Genomic DNA, 21,889 nt, shown 5'->3' with positions numbered 1-21,889 from the left:
TTCTGCACAATCTGACTTTGCTGCAGCCTGGAATTGAACTACTGGTAAATGCAGAATGTTATTTTATAAAACGAACAGCCCTTTGCTAACTTGTTTGCTTTCTGTTTTTGTACAGTCTATGTTTCTACCTGTGTCTGTGTAAACTGTATGAAACAGCGCTTCAGATAAGAGTGTGGTCAACAATGACGCATACAGTGCGTCAGGACGCAATAAGTGCAGTTCAGGTGTGTAGCGGTGGATTCCAGTGGGATTAGTTCTCTTCCACAATTATCATTCTGCGGACGAATTTTGCGGAGAAAATGTAGGTCAAACACTAATGTATTTTAGACATAATCCCCTCCCAAAACCTCGCATCTGTTCATATTTATAGGAAACTTCACGAGAAACAACAAAAAACAAAACAAGCTCTTATAATTGGCCGACATTGCGGCACAGTTTTTTATGATTTACAGAATCATATTTTACTCAACTGCGTCAGAAACGGGTTTCGATAGTTTAGATGGAGCTATATTTATTATTTTAAGAGTTTTGATTTGATCGGTAGTCGTGTTATAGGCAGGTGTGATTTGTCGAATCGGAAGAGTTGTGCCCCATCTGGTGGATTAAAAAAAAAAAAAGAACCAGTATACAAATCTTATGTCAGTCAATATTTATTTTTCTGGCGTAACATTTCAAAAAATACATGCAAAACAGTTCGAGAAGAACATGTTAGGCTCCACAGCCTTTATAATGTGAATCATATAGGCTACTTTGTAATTGGTCGATGCTTAAAAATAATGTAATATTTGAGAGTGTCTAACTGTTTATCAAATTAAAAGCTTGCTTGTAGTTGTACATGTCATGCATCTACCTTTACAGACGTACAGTCATTCCCAGCCCCTTTAGCTGTCACACTGGTTACGGCTCAAATCTAGTGAACAAGACGGCGTTAGGGCATCATAGAAGAATCCAGAGGATCCGGATGCTGACTAGATAGGCGGCTCGTGAGGTTTTGAAACACAGCCAGTAAAAGCACCTCTGTCATAGCAGCATTCATCTGGCTCGCAGAGCTCCGAGTGAACCGTCTGTCATCGCGGGGTTATTCGCTCTGAAAGACAGCAATCAGCCATTTTAGCTTTGCACGTATATCAATGCCAAAAGAACAAAGCTTCCATGAGGCACAAAGGCAAAAGACCGAGAGTTTTAGACAATAATAAAAAGCCTGCTCTTTTATTTCCGCGAGTTGCCTGTTTTCGAGCTGAATTCTAGCATGTGCCACTTGTGACGATTGTAGGAATGTCGAGCATGGGATCACATCAGTCCTTCTCTTACAGGTGAGGATTTTATTGTATTTATACATTTTATTTTCTGGTAATAAATCAGGGCTATAATTATTACTGGTTTTGTTTCTAAACGGTTTTTAAATGAATGTTTAAATGTAATAGATGCAATATTTTCAGGTGAATGTATCTGGTCATTGGGACAGGTTTACTGATAAAGTAATATTATTTGTATGATCTGTATGATTATAAAGATCATATATGTGCTGTAGGATTTTAGCTTGACGTATTAATGTTGACTGAATATTGAGGGAGCTACAAGTCTGAGCACTTGAGATGTTAATCATATAAAATGCATTTGTATCGTAAATTTACAGTGACAGAAATATTAACGTATTTACTATATGAGGACGACAATGAATCAGGAGATTGGAAATTATAAAGTTACTTTAGTGTAATATTACTTATACCCACAGTACTCACTGTAATGTATTTAATTACAAATAATACGGTATAATATATTAGAGCCTGATTTAGTCAGGCTGGACAGGAATGAGTCCTTCATGAACTTTGGCAAAATACATTTCAGGCATATTAATAGAAATGGCTATTTAGACAAACTTGGTAAGAATAGTCATCATGTTAATAGTTTAATCACGAGACACAGTCATAAAGATTTGTTTACCTAACACATACATGTTTGCAGATGTGCACTGCAGTTTGATTTACTTGGTTTTTAAAATATGTTGAAGAACCGCTCATCCCTCCTTGAAAATGCTTGTGCTTTACTGTATAAACCCTCTTTAGACTTCAGAAGAACACCATAATACCCTTAGTATTGTGGAGAGTGATTTCAGTCTGACACATACCATTCTATGCATATATAAAATGGTATGTGTCAGACTGAAATAATAATGTATATGTGTGTATGTATGTATGTATATATATATATATATATATATATATATATATATATATATATATATGTATATGTATAAATGTATGTGTGTGTGTGTGTGTGTGTGTGTGTGTGTGTGTATATATATATATATATATAATATATGCATGTAATCTACATTTATAATATGTTTTCTTAACTAATTAAATACAAATTTATGTTATGCAAGGCCCTAATTATCAGAGATTGCTCGGTGTTAAATCTGTCACATCTCCTTTACACTGCTCTCTTATTTTAACAGTGCATCTACTTTAAGCTGCCATGGAATCGATATTCAGAATGTAATCTTCTGTGGTGGTGGTACTTTTCCATTTGTTAATTTGCAATTTGCTGTACTCAGTTTTCAAAGAGTAAAAAAGAAAGAAACCATCCAATATGTACCTAGCTTTGTGCAAAATGAAAAAGCTCACCAAGGTTCTTTTTCACAGCAAAGAAGATATCCATGAGTCACCATATTTTGCTGCATGGTAACAAGCTGTCATAGCAACTGTAGCACAGATTCTGGAATGAATAACCGTGTTATTTGGACAGAGATGCTGAATTATATTTGACAATCCCCATGGAAATGCACAGGGCATGATAACCGTGTTAATAGATTAGGAAGAATATGCTTGGAATTCTAAAGCGGAGAGTTGTAGCCTAAGCTAGTGATACTGAAAGTAACTGAAAAGAAAGGCTGTATCGACCTTCTTAACAGAACTGCTGTGATGCCAGATTTGATATTCTTGCTCCTCAGCTTGGAATCATCTTGGGAGATGACAGATGGATGCATAGGGAGGATTGAAGCCTGCCAGTCAGTGTTGTAAACTCACCATGGACCAGGGCTTCAGTTTCAGCACACTGGTGAGTGGTGTTGTGGGAGGAGGAGGAGGAGGGTGGGGGACAGCTGATATTACTTGAAGTTGGGTCATAGGGGCAGAATGGTTTTCTCTGACTCACTCCCATTAGTATTCCCATTGCAGCTGCTCCGTCATTTAGATCCCTTCATCCTGGAGTGGGCTAGAGGGAAGTAACGGATGTAACCTCCTTCACACTTTGTTTCCCCTCTTTGTGAATGCATGATCAAACAGAGTCTTCTTATTCTGGCCACACAGAGTGCTATTCTCCAACAATAGTACAGAGACTTTTAATTTGGCTTTTTCACAACATTCGCAGATTTGTGTGCATGTGCTCTTCAAGAGTCAAGCAATCTGTCATGTCCAGTAAGTGTAACAGCTAGGCAGGCCCTTGTTGGAGTCCATCAGTGTCCTGCTGCATGTTGATAAGGCGCCCACTCTTTTCAGTGACCCTAAAACAGAGGCTCTTTTTAGTCATTAGTATGAGAGCTGGAAGCGAACTCAGCGTGGGTGCTGCTGGGTGTTCCGGTTCGCTCGAGCTGGGTGATGAACAGAGCTTATGTTGTGTTTGTCAGAGGCCTGTGATGTCTCTGGGACAAATGTTCTATGGGGACCAATCCTAGTTCAGTTTGCCTATTCTAGAGCATTTTTATTTGGCAGAGCTATAATGTAGTAGCCTGACTACGTCAGACTTCCTACTTTTGCTCAATTTCATTTTGCTTCTGTACTCATGTAGCTCATCAGATTGAAACTTTTAAAATGAGTGGGAAATATTTGAAGGGATAGTTCACCAGAAAATTAAAATTCTGTCATCAATTACTCACCCTTCATGTCATTCCAAACCCGTAAACCTTCGAAACACAAAATCCAAGAGACAACAAGGCAACTGACACGTTCAAGGCCCAGAAAGGTAGTAAGGACATCGTTCACAATGTTCACAGTGTCACGATGCATGCATGTTCACTTCTCTGCTTGTAAACAAGGCGCAGCCAATCCGGTAGAGTTGTGCAAAAAAACGAATACGATTTTCATGCGTATCTCATCAGTAAAGACGCTCCTGTAATTAGAAGTATATCTCCAGCACGTGCGTTCAGATCAGGGTTACCAGGTTTTCACAATAAATCCTGCCCAGTTGCTTCTCAAACCTACCGTATTTCTCGGACTATAAGTCGCACCTGAGTATAAGTCGCATCAGTCCAAAAATACTTCATGACGAGGAAAAAAACATATATAAGTCGCACTGGACTATAAGCCGCATTTATTTAGAACCAAGAACCAAGAGAAAACATTACCGTCTACGGCCACGAGAGGGCGCTCTATGTTCTCAGCTTAGACTACAGGGGCACTGAGCATCATAGAGCGCCCTCTCGTGGCTGTAGACGGTAATGTTCTCTTGTTTCATGTCAAATTAATTTTGATAAATAAGTCGCACATGATTATAAGTCGCAGGACCAGCCAAACTATGAAAAAAAGTGTGACTTATAGTCCGTAAAATACGGTAGTCCAAAACTTGCCTAATTGTGTTTCCAGGATGATCCCCGATAAAAAAATGCTTCCCGGGGTTAAAATATATGTTTTTTGGCAGGGTTGCCTTTGTAAAATTCGCATTTCAGGGGCTAAATATCACGTTATTGGTATCGGGGTTGCTTCAAACCGTGGACATGAAAAACAACCGCAGACTTGTCAACACTGGTTCAGGTGGAGCGGCAGTTACTATACAGAGCCGTGTTTTGTGAAAACCTGGCAACCCTGATTTGAATGCACGTGCTGGAGATATACTTCTAATTACAGGAGCGTCTTTACTGATGAGATGCGCATGAAAATTACATTCGATTTTTGCACAGCCCTACCATCCGGGTTCTGCATCAGAACACCGGCTCCTGTGTTAGCAGCATCACAAGCATACAGTACATCATAGTACTCTTGAAAATGGGTGTCGAAGACTGACATGGAAAAGAAGAAATTGTTGAATAAATGTTTATTTTTGTTTGCTTTGCGCTCAAAAAGTATTCTCATAGTTTCATGAAATTAAGGATGAACCACTGATATAACATGGACTATTTTAACGATGTCCTTTCTACCTTTCTGAGCCTTGAATGTTTCAGTTATGCGGCTGTCTATTTAGGGTCAGAAAGCTCTCGAATTTCATCAAAAATATCTTAATTTGTGTTCCGAAGATGAACAAAGGACTTAAAGGTTTGGAACGACATGAGGGAATTAATGAGGTAATTTAAATTTTGGGGTGAACTATTCCTTCAAGCACACAAAACAGGCTAAATAAGGAAAAATCGATTGAAACTAAAGGGTTAAATTGTCCAAAAAAACATCACTGTATGTCTTTATCAGCAGTAATATTTCGCAACTAATAAAACTCTTGTGCATTATATCATAATGGTCTCATGGTTTGCAGAGGGTACCTTGTGTGGCATTGCACTGTGTTCACATGGTTTTTGTTGTCATCTCCATTCGCAGAAGAAGTTAGCTGCCGAGCCAGATCACACTGACGTGACTCTGCCAGCGGTGGAACGCGTGCGGGCCCTCAGCAAAATGGGCTATAACATTGAAATAAATGAAGACATCGCCCCGAGACGCTACTTCCGCTCTGGTATTGAGATGGAGCGTATGGCAGCAGTTTATCTAGAGGAAGGCAGTCTGGAGAATGCCTTTGTCCTCTACAACAAGTTCATCACGTATGTTTATTTGACCTTATTGCATCGCATTGCTTGTCCTAAAGTATTCAAGGTCACAGGCATGATGGAGTCTTTCCCAGCATCTTGGGCCATTTTTGTTTTGTCTTCATAGCTGTTTTAAAATAGTATTCTCTAATTCATGGCAATCATTCATCACATTTATTTTCCTTTTTCACTCTCTGCACAGTTTATTTGTTGAGAAACTCCCCAGTCATAGGGACTATCAGCAGTGCAACGTCCCTGAGAAGCAAGTAATAATGAAGGTAAGCCCCTGGCATGTCACTCACAGGAACTGATCGAGCCCTCTTGCGCTCAGCCCACTGTAAATCTAATTAGCAGCATTCTCAATTACCCTGGCTAGAGGACTTGTCAGGCCCTCAGCTGCTCACATGGTGGGTTTGCCTTGTTCCTTGTTTCACACGTCCTGCTTTCATTTAAGCATAGTGACATGAAACTGACTTTAGTTTAAGAGACAAACGTCTGATTAAAACTGTATTCTTATATTATTGTTTTAATTAATTTCTTTATTCGTTTTTTTTATGCCTCAACATATTTAAAAAAAAGAAAAATGGAAAAGTTAGGATTTGACATATCAACGATTTTGTCCTTTTTTCAAACTAATAATCTTAGGTTAATGTCAAAGTCATTAACCATTTGCTTACACTATTGCTAGTTGATGGCATTGTTATTGGTATTGCTACAGAGCCATTCTCACTGTGGTATTGCTATAGATTTGTTTTTTTCTTTTGGAACCAACATTTGTAGTGCAACGTGAGAGATCAATATTTTTGGTAAATTTTTGGAAGATAATCTTCTAAATGTTTCATCCTCTAGCATATACTGTAAATAGCCTCAGTGCTAGCAGACAATGACTAAAAGCCACAAAACTCAATTTTTTATTTCATGGGTTCTTTAACCTAATGATGTTAATGTCTGCTGCTGGTCCCTGAAAAAAAAAAAAAAAAAAAAGATGAGTAATTTGTTCAAGTGTCTCATTATGTCCATGAAAGCGTTAGCGTATATTGATCTGGCACTCGCTGTCTGTAACACAACCCTTAATGTTTGTCCCATTATCTGTTCATTATGTACAGAAATTGCAGGAAGTGGCCTTTCCACGGAAGGACCAACTGAAGAGACTTCTCCATGAGAAATACAGCAAAGAACACAATGAATATCTGAAGAGTCAGGTACATTCGACAGAGTACTTCTCATTCACTGCTGATGAAATACCCGTTTGTCAAATTTCAGATTCATTTCATTAATGTGAAGATTAATCATGATGTGTGAATATTTTTGCAGACTCAAGCCATGGCTGTTGACATGTGTAGTGAACGGCTGCAGAAGATGTCTCTGCTGGAGGAGGAACGGCAACGTGTAGCACAGCTCAGGAAGATGCAAATCGAGTCTGAGCAGTTCCGCTACTTCGAGGACCAACTGCATAGACAAGAGTTGGCCAGTCGCAGGGATGAGGCTGTCCCCAAAGTGCCTGAACAAACTGATGGGTCTTGCTTATCCCAGACCCAGAGAAACCATGTGCGCCTTGACCCCAATCGGAACAAACCAGCGGCCCCTGTCCCCAAACCGGCAGCCACCTTAGCAGCGATACAAAGTGAGTGCCCTCAACTATCTCATATTTGCCTGTTAGTAATTCTAGTGATTTAATACACAGCTCTTTGATAATTACGTTTTTTTTATACATTATTTGTTAAACTGCATATTGGTATTGTTTACATATAATAAAATAATTTATGTTAGTTTATTTATGCTGCCATTTAAAAGTTTGGGGTATCAAATTTTTGTATTTATCTCACACTCACCAAGACTGCCTGTATTTGATCAAAATTCAGTAAAAAGAGAAAATATTCTGAAATATTATTGTAATTTGAAATGACTTTTTTCTATTTTAATATGCTTTAAAATTTCTGTTTAATACTTTTATGAAAACTGTGGCACATTTTTTCAGGTTCCTTTAATGAATAGAAAGTTCATATGTTGTATATGTCTTTACTGTCACCTTTGATCAATTTAATGTTTCCAGGCTGAATAAAAAGATTAAAACTGAACAGCCAAATGGACACAATGCATAGGATAATGTATTTCATTATCACAAAATAAGCATGTTCAGAATGCTAGAAAGCTTCTATTGATTCTGAAGGCGTTTGTTTTGCAAGGATACCTGTCTCACTGTATATTATCCTCTGCTTGTGTTATTAGCAGATCTACAGTATGTCCCTGTGTGTTTCTAGATCAGCGTGTTGAAGGCCTGAGGCGAGTTTTAATCCCACGAGACCTGACTTACAGGTTCCTTCTGCTGGCTGACAGTAACACGGCGAGAGGAATTGAGACGTGTGGAGTTCTCTGTGGAAAACTGGTAAGGCCTCAGCTGGAGCATAGCTCTTTTCTGTGGACTTTTGTTCTTGAAATTGCAGATTTTTCCTAATCCTTTCCTGAAGTGAGTGTGAATATTGTTTGGGGAGTGTTAAAGGTCAATCATGCTTTTTTTTTTTTTTGGCTAGTTGCATGCAACCTTTCTCATTCACTGTAAAACTAGGAGCTTCAGTGTTGCACAATCAGTGTAAATACTAGGTGTTCACTCAAGGAACTTCCTCATACTTTTAACTGACATTATTCATGAGCATTACATAGAATTTTTTAGTGTCTTATTCACCAACCACCTGCAATCCGTCTCTGACTTCTTTCCCGTTGTACACTTTCATCACTTGCTTCACCTGTCAGTCCCACAGTTCTTTACAGCAACCTTATGCTCAGCTGCCATAAAGAATGAATCGTAGGATAATAGAAAATGATAACAGACAAACTGAAATCAGTTTTGTTGTCCCGCAGACACACAATGAGTTTGTGCTGACTCATGTGATCGTCCCCAAGCAGTCTGCTGGTCCTGACTACTGTGACATGGAGAACGTGGAAGAGCTGTTCAGCTACCAGGACCATCATAATCTTCTGACCCTGGGCTGGATCCATGTGGGTGTCTCTCTTTTTTAGACTGCCATGTAATTTCTGAACACCAAAATTATGAATGTGCGCCTCTTTTTTCATACCTTTGGCAGGTGAAAAGCTTGCTGGTGACTAATTTTCAGGCCCACACAGAATCTGAGCCTGCAGAAAGTGGCAAAAATGTTCACAGATTTTGAGAAGTCAATGTTCATATCCTATTCCCCTTGTGTGTTTGTTTAGTAAATAGTTTGGCTAATCTGATTTTAATTCGCAATAAAAGGTACCCTCCATACTCTCTAAAATAGTGGTTCAACTGTTCGTAGTTGGTCCGTGATCTGTATAGACCAGGTCCCACAATTCAGCATGATTTATGCATGCAAGCAATTTGAAACCATTCAAGTGCAAGAAGAGGCAAACTTATTTTGGTACTCACATGCTGTTTTTGGCGCATTTTTGTGTTTTGATATGTTAGATCCGTGCATTCATTCTAAAAGTGACATTAGACTGCTATACCTGCCTGTACAGCATGAACAAAGATTAATCTATACTTCTTTTATATAAAGAACATTATGCAGTGTTATTTTACAAGTAATTATTTTATAATTGACTAGTCTTAACTTGAAATTTATTAGTTTTGCTACTAGTTTTTGCTGTAGCATTATGTTCTTTAACTAATAAAAATAATATATGTAAGATATGTAAGATGTTTTTTTTTTTAGGGATTAATAGTTTTATCCAGCAAGGATTGCTGAAATGTGTAATGTTTTAATCTTAATCTTTTAGACTGGTATTCATGTGACATTGAAGTCTGGAGCAATGGCTGCCCAATATTGAGATTTTCCATCATGGGAATAATAAATATATTCAAATTCAAACATTTATTTTAACATTGTAATAATATTAGAAAAAAATGATTGCATTTTACTGTATTTTGATCAAATAAATGCAGCCACGGTGAGACTTCTTCAAACTTTTGAACAGAAGTGTATGTAAATAGGCTACTTCTAGAAGTATCTGACCATGCAGTTAAACACTGATTCAGTTTTATTAATATGATGGGCATCAGTCTGAGGATCAGCATGGAAACGGTTATAACCATGGTTTAAAAAATTTACTGAACTTTTATTCTTAATAGCCTGTTTTTTTTAATTCTTAATTGGTTTTCATTTTGCATGGTTAAATTATTTCATAGCTGTATAAAAATAAAGGGCTACTTAATGGCGTTAATTAGAATTTTTGCATTTTTGGCTCATAGACACACCCGACACAGACAGCCTTCCTCTCCAGCGTGGATCTGCACACACACAGCTCTTATCAGCTCATGTTACCGGAGGCCATCGCCATTGTTTGCGCACCGAAACACAATGAGTGAGTATGATACTAATAAAACTCCATTGTGTTCACACAACCCAAACCTTTTTTCATCTGCAGTCTCTAAAGCACTACATCAGAGTAATGCACATTGATTTATTTTTTAACAATGGTTTTGATTGTTTAACAGTTGTTTATCATTGAAACATTCATGAATCAGTTCAGGATTCTGGTTGTAAAAAATAAAATAAAATAAAATAATGTAAATAAATTAAATGAATGACTCCATGCAAATATATTTTATAGTTAATCATTTGTCTAAATTTATTTATTTATTCTTTTTTTTTTTTTAATGACTAGATTTCCGAAATATATGCATGCATACTATGAACCCATGCATACTGTACTCCAACAAAAATAAATAAAAATAAAGGTCTTATTAAGAAAAAGTGTAATATGTATGTAAACAAACATCATCGAGATCAATAAGATGTGTGTCATTCGCTTCTTCAGCACGGGAGTGTTCCGCCTCACCAGTGCTGGAATGGGAGAAGTGGCTGGATGCAGATTGAAAGGTTTTCACCCCCACTCTAAAGACCCTCCTCTGTTCACTGTAAGTACCCTTTGTTCCTGCTGTGAATATGAGAATCGGCAGCTATGTGTGCCTTCTGTTCCAAATGTTGACATCAAAATTGAAACACTTTTAGAGAAGTGAAAAATCATTTTTTCTATTTGCAGATTTGCAAGCACATTGTGGTGAAGGACACGAAAACGACAGTTCTGGACCTCAGGTGACAGAGGAAGAGAGGAAATATTTCATTATCTGCAAACCTTTGGGAATATTTATATCTTTCTTTACTTGAATTCTTTTTTTCTATTTATTTATTTTACAAAAATCTAGAATCCCTCAGCTGCAAATTTCACTGTGAGCAGGTTTGGTGAAGTTATTGAGGTGTTCCAATGGTGTTTTGTGTTTTTTAGGTCATCGTGCGCTTTTTGTTCATAGCCAGGTGTTTAACATAAATGTTTTGGTCAGATTGTTCCATCTCATCCTCTGACTGCTGTTTTGGTTTTGTCCACAAGGTGGCGCCCTTTATCAAGGCATACTATGAGGCTGCTACACATGTGAAATGGTTTCAGGAAGTTGTGTGTGTGATTTGTCTTTTGTTATCCAGTGATATAACTTGCAGTTCTCACTTTAACACAAAGTACACAAAGAAAGAAGATAATTTTTTTTTAAACTTAACTGAATTTTCTAGTTTTGTGTTTGCTGCCAGTACTAAAATAAATTGGATTGCTATATGAGAGTCATTTTTATGCCTTACTATGTTATCATTTTTTTGGTTGAATGGTTGATAATTAAACTTTGTGTATATAATGGCAGTTAGGATAAAAGTTCAGGCTAAAGAATTTCTGTCTTTTTCAACTCCAGCCTAATGATGTGATATGACGTTGACCAGTGAGCGGACTGTTTTGATTTCCAAGTTCAGCATTTTTTCCATTGTGGATCTGATTACAAGGAAAGTGACTTTTGGAAAGTATAAAAAAAGATTGGGATCTCTTAGACGAGACCAAATTACCCATAATAGAATAAGCATAGAAACCTAAGAGACATCCCCAGAGGGTCTTAAATGCACTATTCTCAGGGTTTCATTGCCTCATTTTAACATTTAACATTTGATTTTTGGCTCCACTATTTTTATGGTTTGGGAAGAAAACTTTTAGTCACCAGTGGGAGACGAAATCCATTATATGATAACTTGTGAACTCCATGCAGTTCAGAGGGGTGTTCACTGTATCCTGTAATTCTTGTATAATGTGGCATTGGATTGTTTCTTCAGTCTATTGCTGTGTGCCAGTGGCTCCACTGAGATTTGCTGTTGTGGTTCTTTGTGCTCAAGAGAGTACAAGGAGGCTTGTGTGTCTGTACAAACACAATTTTATCCTCTGCGCATTTGTTAATAAAAGCAAAATACCTCTGTTATGAAACAGCATGATGCTGTATTTTTTTTTTAATCTGTAATTGATTTTGAGTGAAAAGCGTGTTCATATACCCAAGTAAACTGAAAATGGAATGATGAAATGAGAAGGAAGCATGATTCATCACAGGATATGGATTGCTCACACATTCTTCAACATACTGGGTATTTTGGCTCAAAAATGGGGACATAATAGTTAAAAAAAAAAAAACATCTTGCCTTTTTTTGACCAGTGATTTTCCATGGCTTTTGTTCTTGTCCCTTATGATCACTAGAAATCAATGATTCTTTAAAAAATGAAAATAAAATAAAGAAATGGAATCATTTTGATGATATTAATAATTATAAAGAATAATAGTTTCTTTTAACATAAATTGCACTCAAAAAGAGCAATTTCTAGCTGAATAAATATAGAGATGAACTAGAAGAGCACCTTTTAAGATTTGATTCATTAGGTTTTTCAATTTGTGGAATTCACCATTTTAAATACTTCCAAGTTTTCTTTAGGAACCCTCTGTATACAGACATTTTATCATATATACGGTGAGTTATTTCTATGTATTAAAACGATTTTAAGAATATAATGTAAATGAGTTCATTTTTATTTTTTAAATATTAATCCTGTGCTGTGTAATTTTTTTTTTTATGCAAAAAAACAAAAGAGATGAAATACAGGTTATTATTGCAAAGCTTTATTCCTTCATGGAGTTATCATATGATATCCATACAGACGGTCTGAAAGCAGTTGTGTTACCTTGTAGCATTTTAACACAAACGGGAGAATGAGCCCTGTTCCTCAATACCCTCTTCTCATCTCGGGAGTCTTGCCACCCCGAGGAATCTCCCCAATCTTTCAAACTGGCAGCACAATCAAGCTTTTTAACCCATTTAAAACAACTCTATATTGTCAGGACATAATTAAATCAAAATATTGAAACAGATGTGGGCAGTGCAAAGACAAAACAATAGAGGGAAGTAAAGGGAACATTCACAGTTTACAGGCCATGAAGCAATAGCAGAATTAGGGGAACAGGAGGGAGTTGGAGGTGTCCTTTAGAAGCACTTGCGGTGCACAATGGATGGCCCGGCCTCGTCATACTCCTGCTTGCTTATCCACATCTGCTGGAAGGTGGAGAGGGAAGCCAGGATGGAGCCGCCAATCCATACTGAGTACTTGCGCTCAGGTGGGGCGATGATCTGAGTACATACAAGGTAGAAGCAGGGCTATTTTAGTATTGATGATAAAGTTAATATTAATATTTTTTATTTGTTTTTACTTTTGCTGTTTTATGTTTATTATTTTTTTGTCTATATTTTATGTACATTCTTTAAGTAGTTGGAACAATGTATGAAAAACGAATGATCGAATCAGATCTTTGGCCTATGCTGACCTTGATCTTCATGGTGCTGGGGGCCAGAGCAGTGATCTCCTTCTGCATCCTGTCTGCAATACCGGGGTACATGGTGGTACCACCAGACAGCACGTTGTTGGCGTACAGGTCCTTACGGATGTCAATGTCGCATTTCATGATGCTGTTGTAGGTGGTTTCATGGATGCCAGCAGATTCCATTCCTAACAAAGCACAGATCAAGGCATTTGAGCATTTATATCAAAGTGCTGTGAATTCATCACTTGTAAAGAGAGGGAATAAAGAGAAACGAGAGATCACCGATGAAGGATGGCTGGAAGAGTGTCTCAGGGCAGCGGAACCTCTCATTGCCGATGGTGATGACCTGTCCATCAGGAAGCTCGTAGCTCTTCTCCAGAGAGGAGGAAGAGGCTGCGGTGGCCATCTCATTCTCAAAGTCCAGCGCCACATAGCACAACTTCTCCTTGATGTCTCGGACGATTTCTCTTTCAGCTATACAAGGCAAATGAGAAAGACTTGGTAAGACAACATTGTTAAACCTATATTCTAAAATAGTAATTCAATTTCAGCTGAGACATTCAAATGATACTAATTCGAACACGTTTTCATGTAAGTTTTATTGGCAGTTGTTTCTTGTTATATTTAAAATATAAGCGTAAAAACTATATTTCACGTCATTATGCTGGTCCTGTGTGTTTCCAGACTCACCAGTGGTGACGAATGAGTAGCCTCGTTCAGTTAGGATCTTCATGAGGTAGTCAGTGAGATCACGGCCGGCCAAGTCCAAACGCATAATGGCATGCGGAAGAGCGTAGCCCTCGTAAATGGGCACATTGTGGGTGACACCATCACCAGAGTCGAGGACAATGCCTGTTCGACAATAATAAAGTACTTGGTAATAATGTGAGTCAAATATGAGCTATGACCTGTCTGACAGGTGAACTGACCTGTTGTACGACCAGAAGCATAGAGGGACAGCACCGCTTGGATAGCTACATACATGGCTGGAACATTGAAGGTCTCAAACATGATCTGGAAGGTGAGAACAGCACTGTTTATGAACAATCAACCAAGTGCTTCTGGGTTTTACTGAACAGTAGGTTAAAATATTGATTTCTGATTAATCTTCTCTTTGACAATGCCAAGAGACTGACTGTTAAAATCTGCAGATCACTCTATGTAACTGTAAATGTGTATTTTTGAAGAATTGTCATGACTGGCTGCATGCAAAAACTAAGATACGACGTGGCCAGTTTTGTCTGAATTACAAGCGAATGAGCCGAGATTTTGTTAATCTAAAATATACAGCACAACCAGTGTAGATGTTTCCCCTAAACAAATGACTCGTATGAATTCTGTTTATGATCAGTCCGAGCAGGCAAGATGCCAGTTTGAAGCAATCAGAACACATTATAACTACTGCCCCCTGGAAATGTAATTTTATTTTTTATTTTAATTTTAAGAGATTAATACTATTCAACCAGGACGCATTAAATTAGTCAGAAGTGAAAGTAGAGACATTTACAGTGCTAAAAAAATTTTCTGTTCCTTTGGACCTTATAGTCATCAAAGAATCAAGAAAAACGTATAACCTGTTATCGACATTTAATAAGAATTAGAAATGTCTCTTGAGCACCAATTAATATTAAAGCAATATTTCAGATTCGTATAAATTACACATAGATATACCTCAAACATGCAGTTTGAAGCCACCGTTGGGGAATTTTCTTCTACTTCCAAAGCCACAATGGGTTTTTATTCTTACTACTGATAATCGTAGCAGTTAAATGCATTCAACACTTACAATCAACATTTACGGTTTGACAGTAACATTTATTTGCACTACATAAATTACACAATCACAATTCCACAGTTTACTTTCCGGTGCCTTCTGCATAACTGAGCACCAAATACCGCTTGCAAATGAATTCCCCCTTTGTCTGGTGATACTACTGTAGGCGTACCTGATAACATCTCAATACCCTGAAGGTGTAAAAGAGATAAGCTGGAGTTGAAGCAAATAAAGTTTTACTGCTTTCTCATTCACCCATGCATTCAGCTCAAACCTGGGTCATCTTTTCCCTGTTGGCTTTGGGATTGAGAGGGGCCTCTGTCAGTAGAGTGGGGTGCTCCTCTGGAGCCACACGGAGCTCGTTGTAGAAAGAGTGATGCCAGATCTGGTGAACACAAACAATGGACATTAATGGATAAATGGCTGTCACATGAAATGCACTTTTAAGATAACAGATGAAAACGAATCACTTTGTGTTCTTGTGTAGAGAGTGAAATCTGATTCTCAGAATTACAGTTTAACAAACAGATCCCAATCAGGAGGTACCGCGTTGGCTGAGATGGATAGATAGGGAATAATTCCATCTGTTGTGTATGTGTTAACACCACGAGGTGTGAAATGCGGGACATGAGAGATATTGTCACAGTGAGTCATCAGTGGGAATAGGGATTGACGTAGATGTAGAAAATGTATGTGTAGATACTAGGAGATACAGGACGAAAGACCTTGAGGGCCATTACTGCAAATTGTATGTAATATGGAAATGTACAAAACTATGGAAAAATGTAAGCCTGATGTACAATAAGGCATGCTCATGGAAAGATAAGAGATATTTTTGGTAGACTGTTTAGAGCTCCTCTTTATCTGGAATCAAATAGTTCAGGTTTGCAGTCTGTATGCTTGTTTGATGGGATCTGCTTACTTTTTCCATGTCATCCCAGTTTGTGATGATGCCGTGCTCGATAGGGTACTTGAGGGTCAGGATACCCCTTTTGCTTTGCGCCTCATCACCGACGTAACTATCTTTCTGCCCCATTCCCACCATTACTCCCTAAGAAAAAAGTAAACAGCGGTTAACACAGTAAGAGTGAGTTCAAGTTAATTCTATCATTTCAATCTTGTACAGTGCAGACACTGGGCTGTAGTCCAACTTTCCACAAAGCACTGGAATCAGATCAAGATAAATAAGTAAAATGTGCAAAACATTAAACGACTGTGAATTGCCACCCACTTCAAGTCTGCAAGTCTACAATAAGCTACAACTTACATCAAAAACAAGCTAATATACATACATACATACATACATATATATATATATATATATATATATATATATATATATATATGTATGTATTTTAGCTTGTATTTGATATATTGTATTGTATATATTCCTTAATACTCATTGATGTTGGATGTGAATGACTGCAGTGCTCACACACCTGGTGTCTGGGACGACCCACTATGGAGGGGAACACTGCTCTGGGAGCATCATCCCCGGCGAAGCCTGCCTTGCACAGTCCTGATCCATTGTCACACACAAGGGCAGTGCTTTCCTCGTCGTCACACATTTTCTGCTCGGATTTCCTTCCTTACTCCTACAGGAGACAATCACTGCAAGAAAGTTCATTTTTAATGCTGTATACATACCTTTAGCTCATGTCAAGCATGTAATGATAGTTTGCTTCAGTTTGGGTTGGATTCCTGAAATAAGCTAAATCCCCTTTGAAATACATTTTGGATCTGTCCTAAAAGGGATAATATTCCTAAATAAAATAAAAATACATGTTATTCTAAAAATGATCAATATTCCTTTTAGCGCAGGGTTATAATTATAATTAGTTGAATAAAATTTCCCCAAAAAAGATGGCAATATCCAAAATCCTCGTTGTACTGTATGTGTGTAACACACGGACACACACACACACACTCTTTAAATCCATCCTGAAGCCCTTACTAAGTGCACCATGGGAAAACTTCCTAATTTGGAAATGATGGGGAAGCATGTCTCTTTTTGGACTCTCCCTCCCTCTGTCTCTGCCTGTCTACAATACTTTATGAAAAAAGAGAGTGGGTGAGGAAAAGAAGGGATGGGTCAGTGGTCCAGAAGAACCATATTTAGTCATAAACCTCACAAATCAAATGGGCTTCCAAAGCCGTCCTAATTCCAGGTCCTCACCATCATTTACAAACTCCGAGCCCTTAACAATCAGCATCATCATACAATTACAGATGCTAAAAAATATATGCATTAGACATGTATGTGCATATTAGTTCCTCATAAAAATGAATGATTTCAGTAGTATCTTTTGGTAAATGCAAAAAGAAAATCTATCTACTGCACTTTTAGAAACACTTCCAAGGATAATCTTTAGAAGCACCATTGCCAAAAACATCACAAATTAATATTTACTTAAATTAAGATTAATCTAAAACACATTTCACAAAACACTCTTACCAACCAAAACTTTGTAAAAGAACCTTACATACAGTATGTGCAGAAACCTTTTCTCTAAACAACAGCATGTTTCAAGTTCAAGCTTGACAAAACCTCATTTGAGTCTATCAGCATCAGGAAACACTTGCAAAGTACAAAGCTGCATGGACAGAAAGAGATGGAGAGTGAGAGAAAAAAAGAGAGAGGATGTGAGTGGGGTGAGGCGAGATGAATGACACTTACCCTGACAGTGCTGGGCCGGGGGGGATTTTGCCACTTGGTGATGGTGTAACACTGGCTGGCTTGTGGTGTACTTATGTAGTTCCCATCCCTGCTCCCCGCACCCTCCCACATCCCAAACAAGGAGCCTGGGCTGCACTCAGAACGGTAGCCTCACTCCACTAAAGCCTTATAGGGATGACTGGGAGAAAACACTCCAATCCGGGCGGCAGCGGTGCGGCCTCCTGCCTCATCACTCAGGGCATTCCAATGGCCCTTTTCCTTTTTTTCTCCTTGGAAATTTTGGGGACCTCACCATGCAGGAACATAAACAGAGTGCTGAGCCAGGCTCTACTACACAGACACATATCATGGCCCAGTCCTAAAACTGAGAAAGAACAGCAAAGTAAATTGAGATCACATCATTAGGGTTTTGGTCACACACTAAAAGGACTTGGCAGTGTGGAAATTCAGACTACCATGTTGTAAAAACACCACAAAGAGTGGTAACCTGCAATGATTACCTTAATGATAAGCTATTTTACATGATCTAATACATATCACTAATTAATTTATGTATTAATATTTCTATAATAATTATATGTTAACATTCTAATAATATTATTTATTAATAAAAAAAATGTAATGCTATTTTTTATTCAGTTGTTTTAGTTGTATTTTTATGTATTTGGTTTGATTCAATCATGATAAAGAATATGTTTGAGGAAAATAAAATCAATAAAATTACATATTAAAACATTAAGCACATTTTGTGTTAGGCCTATTTTTGGTTGAGAAGTTTGGTGTCAATAAGATTTGGTGATGTTTTTGAAAGAAACTCAAGCTCATTCATCTATTTTTTTTTTTTAGACCATTTAAAGTCATATTGTTATTACATTGCTAAAAAGAACATTATGTTGTGTATTTTGTGTAATGCAATGTGTTTATGTGGTTTAAGACTCATAAAACATATTATTTACCACATAATGTACATTATGGTTGCTCCTCTATGCCCCGCCTTTCTGAAACAAGTAGATTTCCACAAAGCTCATTGTTCTGAAAAGTGAGGTGTACACTGATTGGCCAGCTATCCAGTGCATTGTGATTGGACAAATGCTTCAAGCATGTTACAGAAATGTTACGCCCCTTAACATACTGTGATTCCGTGTCCCATTGCGATGTCTCAAAACCAATAAATCCCATTACAAACAAAGCATTTGTTGCATCCAGGACATAATTACTGATTATAATGACTTATATTGTCTTTTTACGTGTTGCGTTCCATATCGCGCGGCAAAAACATAAAACCATGTCTGCATTTTTTTATCAGAGAAAGGACAAACAACAAGCGCTACTCTACACTGCTCAAAACTCACGTTTGAATCATCGGTGGCAAATTCTGTAAATATGAAAACATACTTATAGACTGTAAGTCAGAAGCGCCAGACTGTTCTTGAAAAGTTATAAATAGAAGCAACCTTTATGCACCGAAGCATTGTAGGCTACTGGTTCAGTTCTCTGTAAAATGCGCGGCATAATATCTGAATATTTGGGTTGAACTGTTCTGGGACAGTGTTGTAAAAACTTTAGTTTTAGTTAGTTTTCAAAACGAAACACAGAGCATCTCCACAACATGGCAGCAGCGAGAAAAAAATGTTATGCCTTTTTTCTTAGCGTGAACTTTGGGTAGCTTTATGCAAATCTTGCCACACAGTGATGTAGACATGTAGGGGCGTGTTTAAACGAGGCGTTTTAGGAGGCTGTGGACAAGTCTTAACTTTTATACCGAATATCTCTTTGGGTTTAAGACTTTAGTTGTTGCAACTTTACAGATCTTCTTTAGACACCAAAAACTTGTAACACTCCAAAGAGAAATGAAAAGATGAAATCACATCATATGACCGCTTTAAAATGTAATCTGTTCATTTGATGGCGAAGCTGACCTTTCTTGATATTTTCAATGATGAAAACAGTTGCTGATATAATATTATTGAATAATAATAATATTGAATAATATTTTGTGGAAACTAATATTTTGATGAATACACAGTTCAAAGTACAGCTTTTTTTTTTTAAATTGAAATGTTTCGTAACATTATAAATGTCTTTGCTGTCACTTTTGATCAATTTAATGCACCCTTCCTGAATAGAAGTATTAATTTTTTTCTTTAAAAAATAAATAAATAAAATAAACCTGTAATACTTTTGAACATATTTGTCTGTGTATAAAGGTTTTGGGCCACTGAAACATATTTTAAAACACTATAATCTATACTATAATAATTATAACTAAATCTAAAAAGGGTACCATGGATTTCCTGTGTGGCACCAATTGACAAGCTTCAGCTGTGATAACAAGTCTTTTCAAATGATTTTCTGTGGGGTTGTGCAAAGCATAAACACACATTTTGAGGGAAAACAATGGGGAGAGCATATTAGAGTAAACTAAAGCTTTTTTTACTTTTCTTAACAAATATGTGTTTAACTACAGAGGAAGAAATCACAGGTAACATGATTATGTAATTTTGTGATAAAGAATATGTAAAGGTTATGTAAATAATAATAACTTTCATGGTCTGCTTTTTGATGGTGATTCATCATCTGGACAATGAATGCTGACAAAATATTCAGCCTGATAAGTGTTTGGTCCTACAATACTTGCTTGACCACTACACTTAAAAAAGATGTGGGTGTAGAAAGGTGTAACAATCTTCACTCAGAAACTGGTGGTAAAATGCATAAATAATTACAAAGAAATGGCAAGTAACACACTGAATTCTGATTATCTTCCAGAACCATATTTTGGGTACATTGTATATATATATATATATATATATATATATATATATATATATATATATATATATATATATATATATATATATATATATATATATATATATATATACACACATATATAAAGAAAGAGGGAGAGAGAGAGAGAAAGAGAGAGTAAATGAAGTCATAGAAGGAAGTAAATCAACAAAGATATTATAAATCTAAGCTGGGGTGTGAAGAATAACATCTTGCATTATCAACCAACCGGTTGCTTTGCCTGTTGACTTCTGAAATGCTAAAAATACACTCGTTAAGTAATATATCATTAGAGATTTAAGGAAGTTTCATTTCTGAGAAACTAATAACTACCAGTTTCAGTTATTTCATTTCTTTCCAAGTTTCTAGCAGCTGTTCTTGGATCATGTATCATTCTGGCTCAAGCAATGGAAAAATTCCATGGAATGCTTCTAATTAACCAAGAGTCAGCAAAATAATTCAATTTAAATGGAAAATTCACACATATACATGGAATACATAATCACAATAATAGCTTAGAGAAAGGAAAGCAGCCTGTGATGCAAAACACACCCACATGTCTTTTTTTTTTTTGTTTTTTTTTTGGACACATTCCCGGGAAGAGCTCAGTTTCGGGATTAACCTCAAGTAAACAATCTCGCAGAATGTGTCTGTCTCTTTTTAGGCCATTTTTTGGTCTCAGCTTGCCTCATTTAAGACAAGATCTTGCTTTCCCCTTTCCCTTCAGCAGTACGCGCAGCTTTGTCGCACCAAAAAAGGAACTGTTCTGTAAATAAGAAAAGTCTTGGCAGTTCACTGCACTCCGAGGCATGTAAGGCAAGAAATGACCCCTCTGAAGGTGTGGTCTGGGAAATCACACAAATTACAGCCTGCTGTAGAGAAATACAGTGCATGTTGCATGCAAATGTCTCTGTCCTTGTGTGTATGGTGGAAGACCCCACAGATGGGGAAAGGCCAGAGGAAGAAAACTGTTTATATCTCCCATAGAAAAATACTTTGCAGTTTCATTGCCATGTTTAGGTATACTTCCGACTCCCCATTCCACTGCCTTGTATTCTGTTCTGGAAGTAGGATTTAAACTAGAAGTATAAGAAATACTATTTGAATGTAGTATTCAGAGTTTGGCTTGTCTTATTAACACGTCTTTTGGTTTGCATAGCACAGACTTTTGGCTTGATTGCACAGACATTATCAGAAGAGAGCTGAACTGGATGATGACATCACTAAATCATTAATTAACTGACTTTAGCTGAAAAATTATTTGGTTATTGT

General features: G+C 37.2%; 2 protein-coding genes across 3 annotated transcripts; one reads left to right on the top strand and one right to left on the bottom strand.

Moving 5' to 3' along the window:
• The first annotated feature begins 189 nt into the window (after positions 1–189).
• LOC128025118 (AMSH-like protease) lies at positions 190–11,998 on the top strand. Of its 2 annotated transcripts, XM_052611157.1 has the most exons (11): positions 190–1,313; positions 2,954–3,060; positions 5,526–5,743; positions 5,931–6,006; positions 6,835–6,930; positions 7,043–7,352; positions 7,990–8,114; positions 8,588–8,725; positions 9,954–10,066; positions 10,523–10,622; positions 10,748–11,998. In XM_052611157.1, the coding sequence occupies exons 2-11, from the start codon at positions 3,031–3,033 to the stop codon at positions 10,802–10,804; spliced, it is 1,263 nt and encodes a 420-aa protein (XP_052467117.1). In that variant the 5' UTR covers positions 190–1,313; positions 2,954–3,030; the 3' UTR covers positions 10,805–11,998. The 2 variants fall into 2 exon arrangements, with proteins under 2 accessions (XP_052467117.1, XP_052467118.1); XM_052611158.1 differs by lacking the exon at positions 2,954–3,060 and having other exon boundaries at positions 693–1,313.
• A 666-nt stretch (positions 11,999–12,664) lies between these two features.
• On the bottom strand, positions 12,665–17,991 carry LOC128025121 (actin, aortic smooth muscle). Its single transcript, XM_052611161.1, has 9 exons — positions 17,828–17,991; positions 16,590–16,761; positions 16,073–16,201; positions 15,425–15,535; positions 14,306–14,390; positions 14,067–14,228; positions 13,659–13,850; positions 13,380–13,561; positions 12,665–13,185 (listed from the first exon to the last, which is right to left on the bottom strand). The coding sequence occupies exons 2-9, from the start codon at positions 16,716–16,718 to the stop codon at positions 13,042–13,044; spliced, it is 1,134 nt and encodes a 377-aa protein (XP_052467121.1). The 5' UTR covers positions 16,719–16,761; positions 17,828–17,991; the 3' UTR covers positions 12,665–13,041.
• Between the last annotated feature and the right edge of the window lie 3,898 nt (positions 17,992–21,889).

The sequence above is a fragment of the Carassius gibelio genome, chromosome A12 (genome assembly GCF_023724105.1).
Source record: "Carassius gibelio isolate Cgi1373 ecotype wild population from Czech Republic chromosome A12, carGib1.2-hapl.c, whole genome shotgun sequence".
Lineage (NCBI taxonomy): Eukaryota > Metazoa > Chordata > Actinopteri > Cypriniformes > Cyprinidae > Carassius > Carassius gibelio.
This window is presented reverse-complemented; position numbering and strand designations above follow the sequence as displayed.

Excerpts from the sequence above, each read along its gene's own strand:
- LOC128025118 (XM_052611157.1), top strand. The coding sequence starts at position 3,031 with ATGGACCAGGGCTTCAGTTTCAGCACACTG. Across the intron at positions 3,061-5,525 it reads GCTTCAGTTTCAGCACACTG|AAGAAGTTAGCTGCCGAGCC; the intron begins GTGAGTGGTGTT and ends CTCCATTCGCAG. Across the intron at positions 6,007-6,834 it reads AGAAGCAAGTAATAATGAAG|AAATTGCAGGAAGTGGCCTT; the intron begins GTAAGCCCCTGG and ends CATTATGTACAG.
- LOC128025121 (XM_052611161.1), bottom strand. The coding sequence starts at position 16,718 with ATGTGTGACGACGAGGAAAGCACTGCCCTTGTGTGTGACAATGGATCA. Across the intron at positions 14,391-15,424 it reads ACAGGGAAAAGATGACCCAG|ATCATGTTTGAGACCTTCAA; the intron begins GTTTGAGCTGAA and ends CTCACCTTCCAG. Across the intron at positions 13,851-14,066 it reads CTACTCATTCGTCACCACTG|CTGAAAGAGAAATCGTCCGA; the intron begins GTGAGTCTGGAA and ends TGCCTTGTATAG.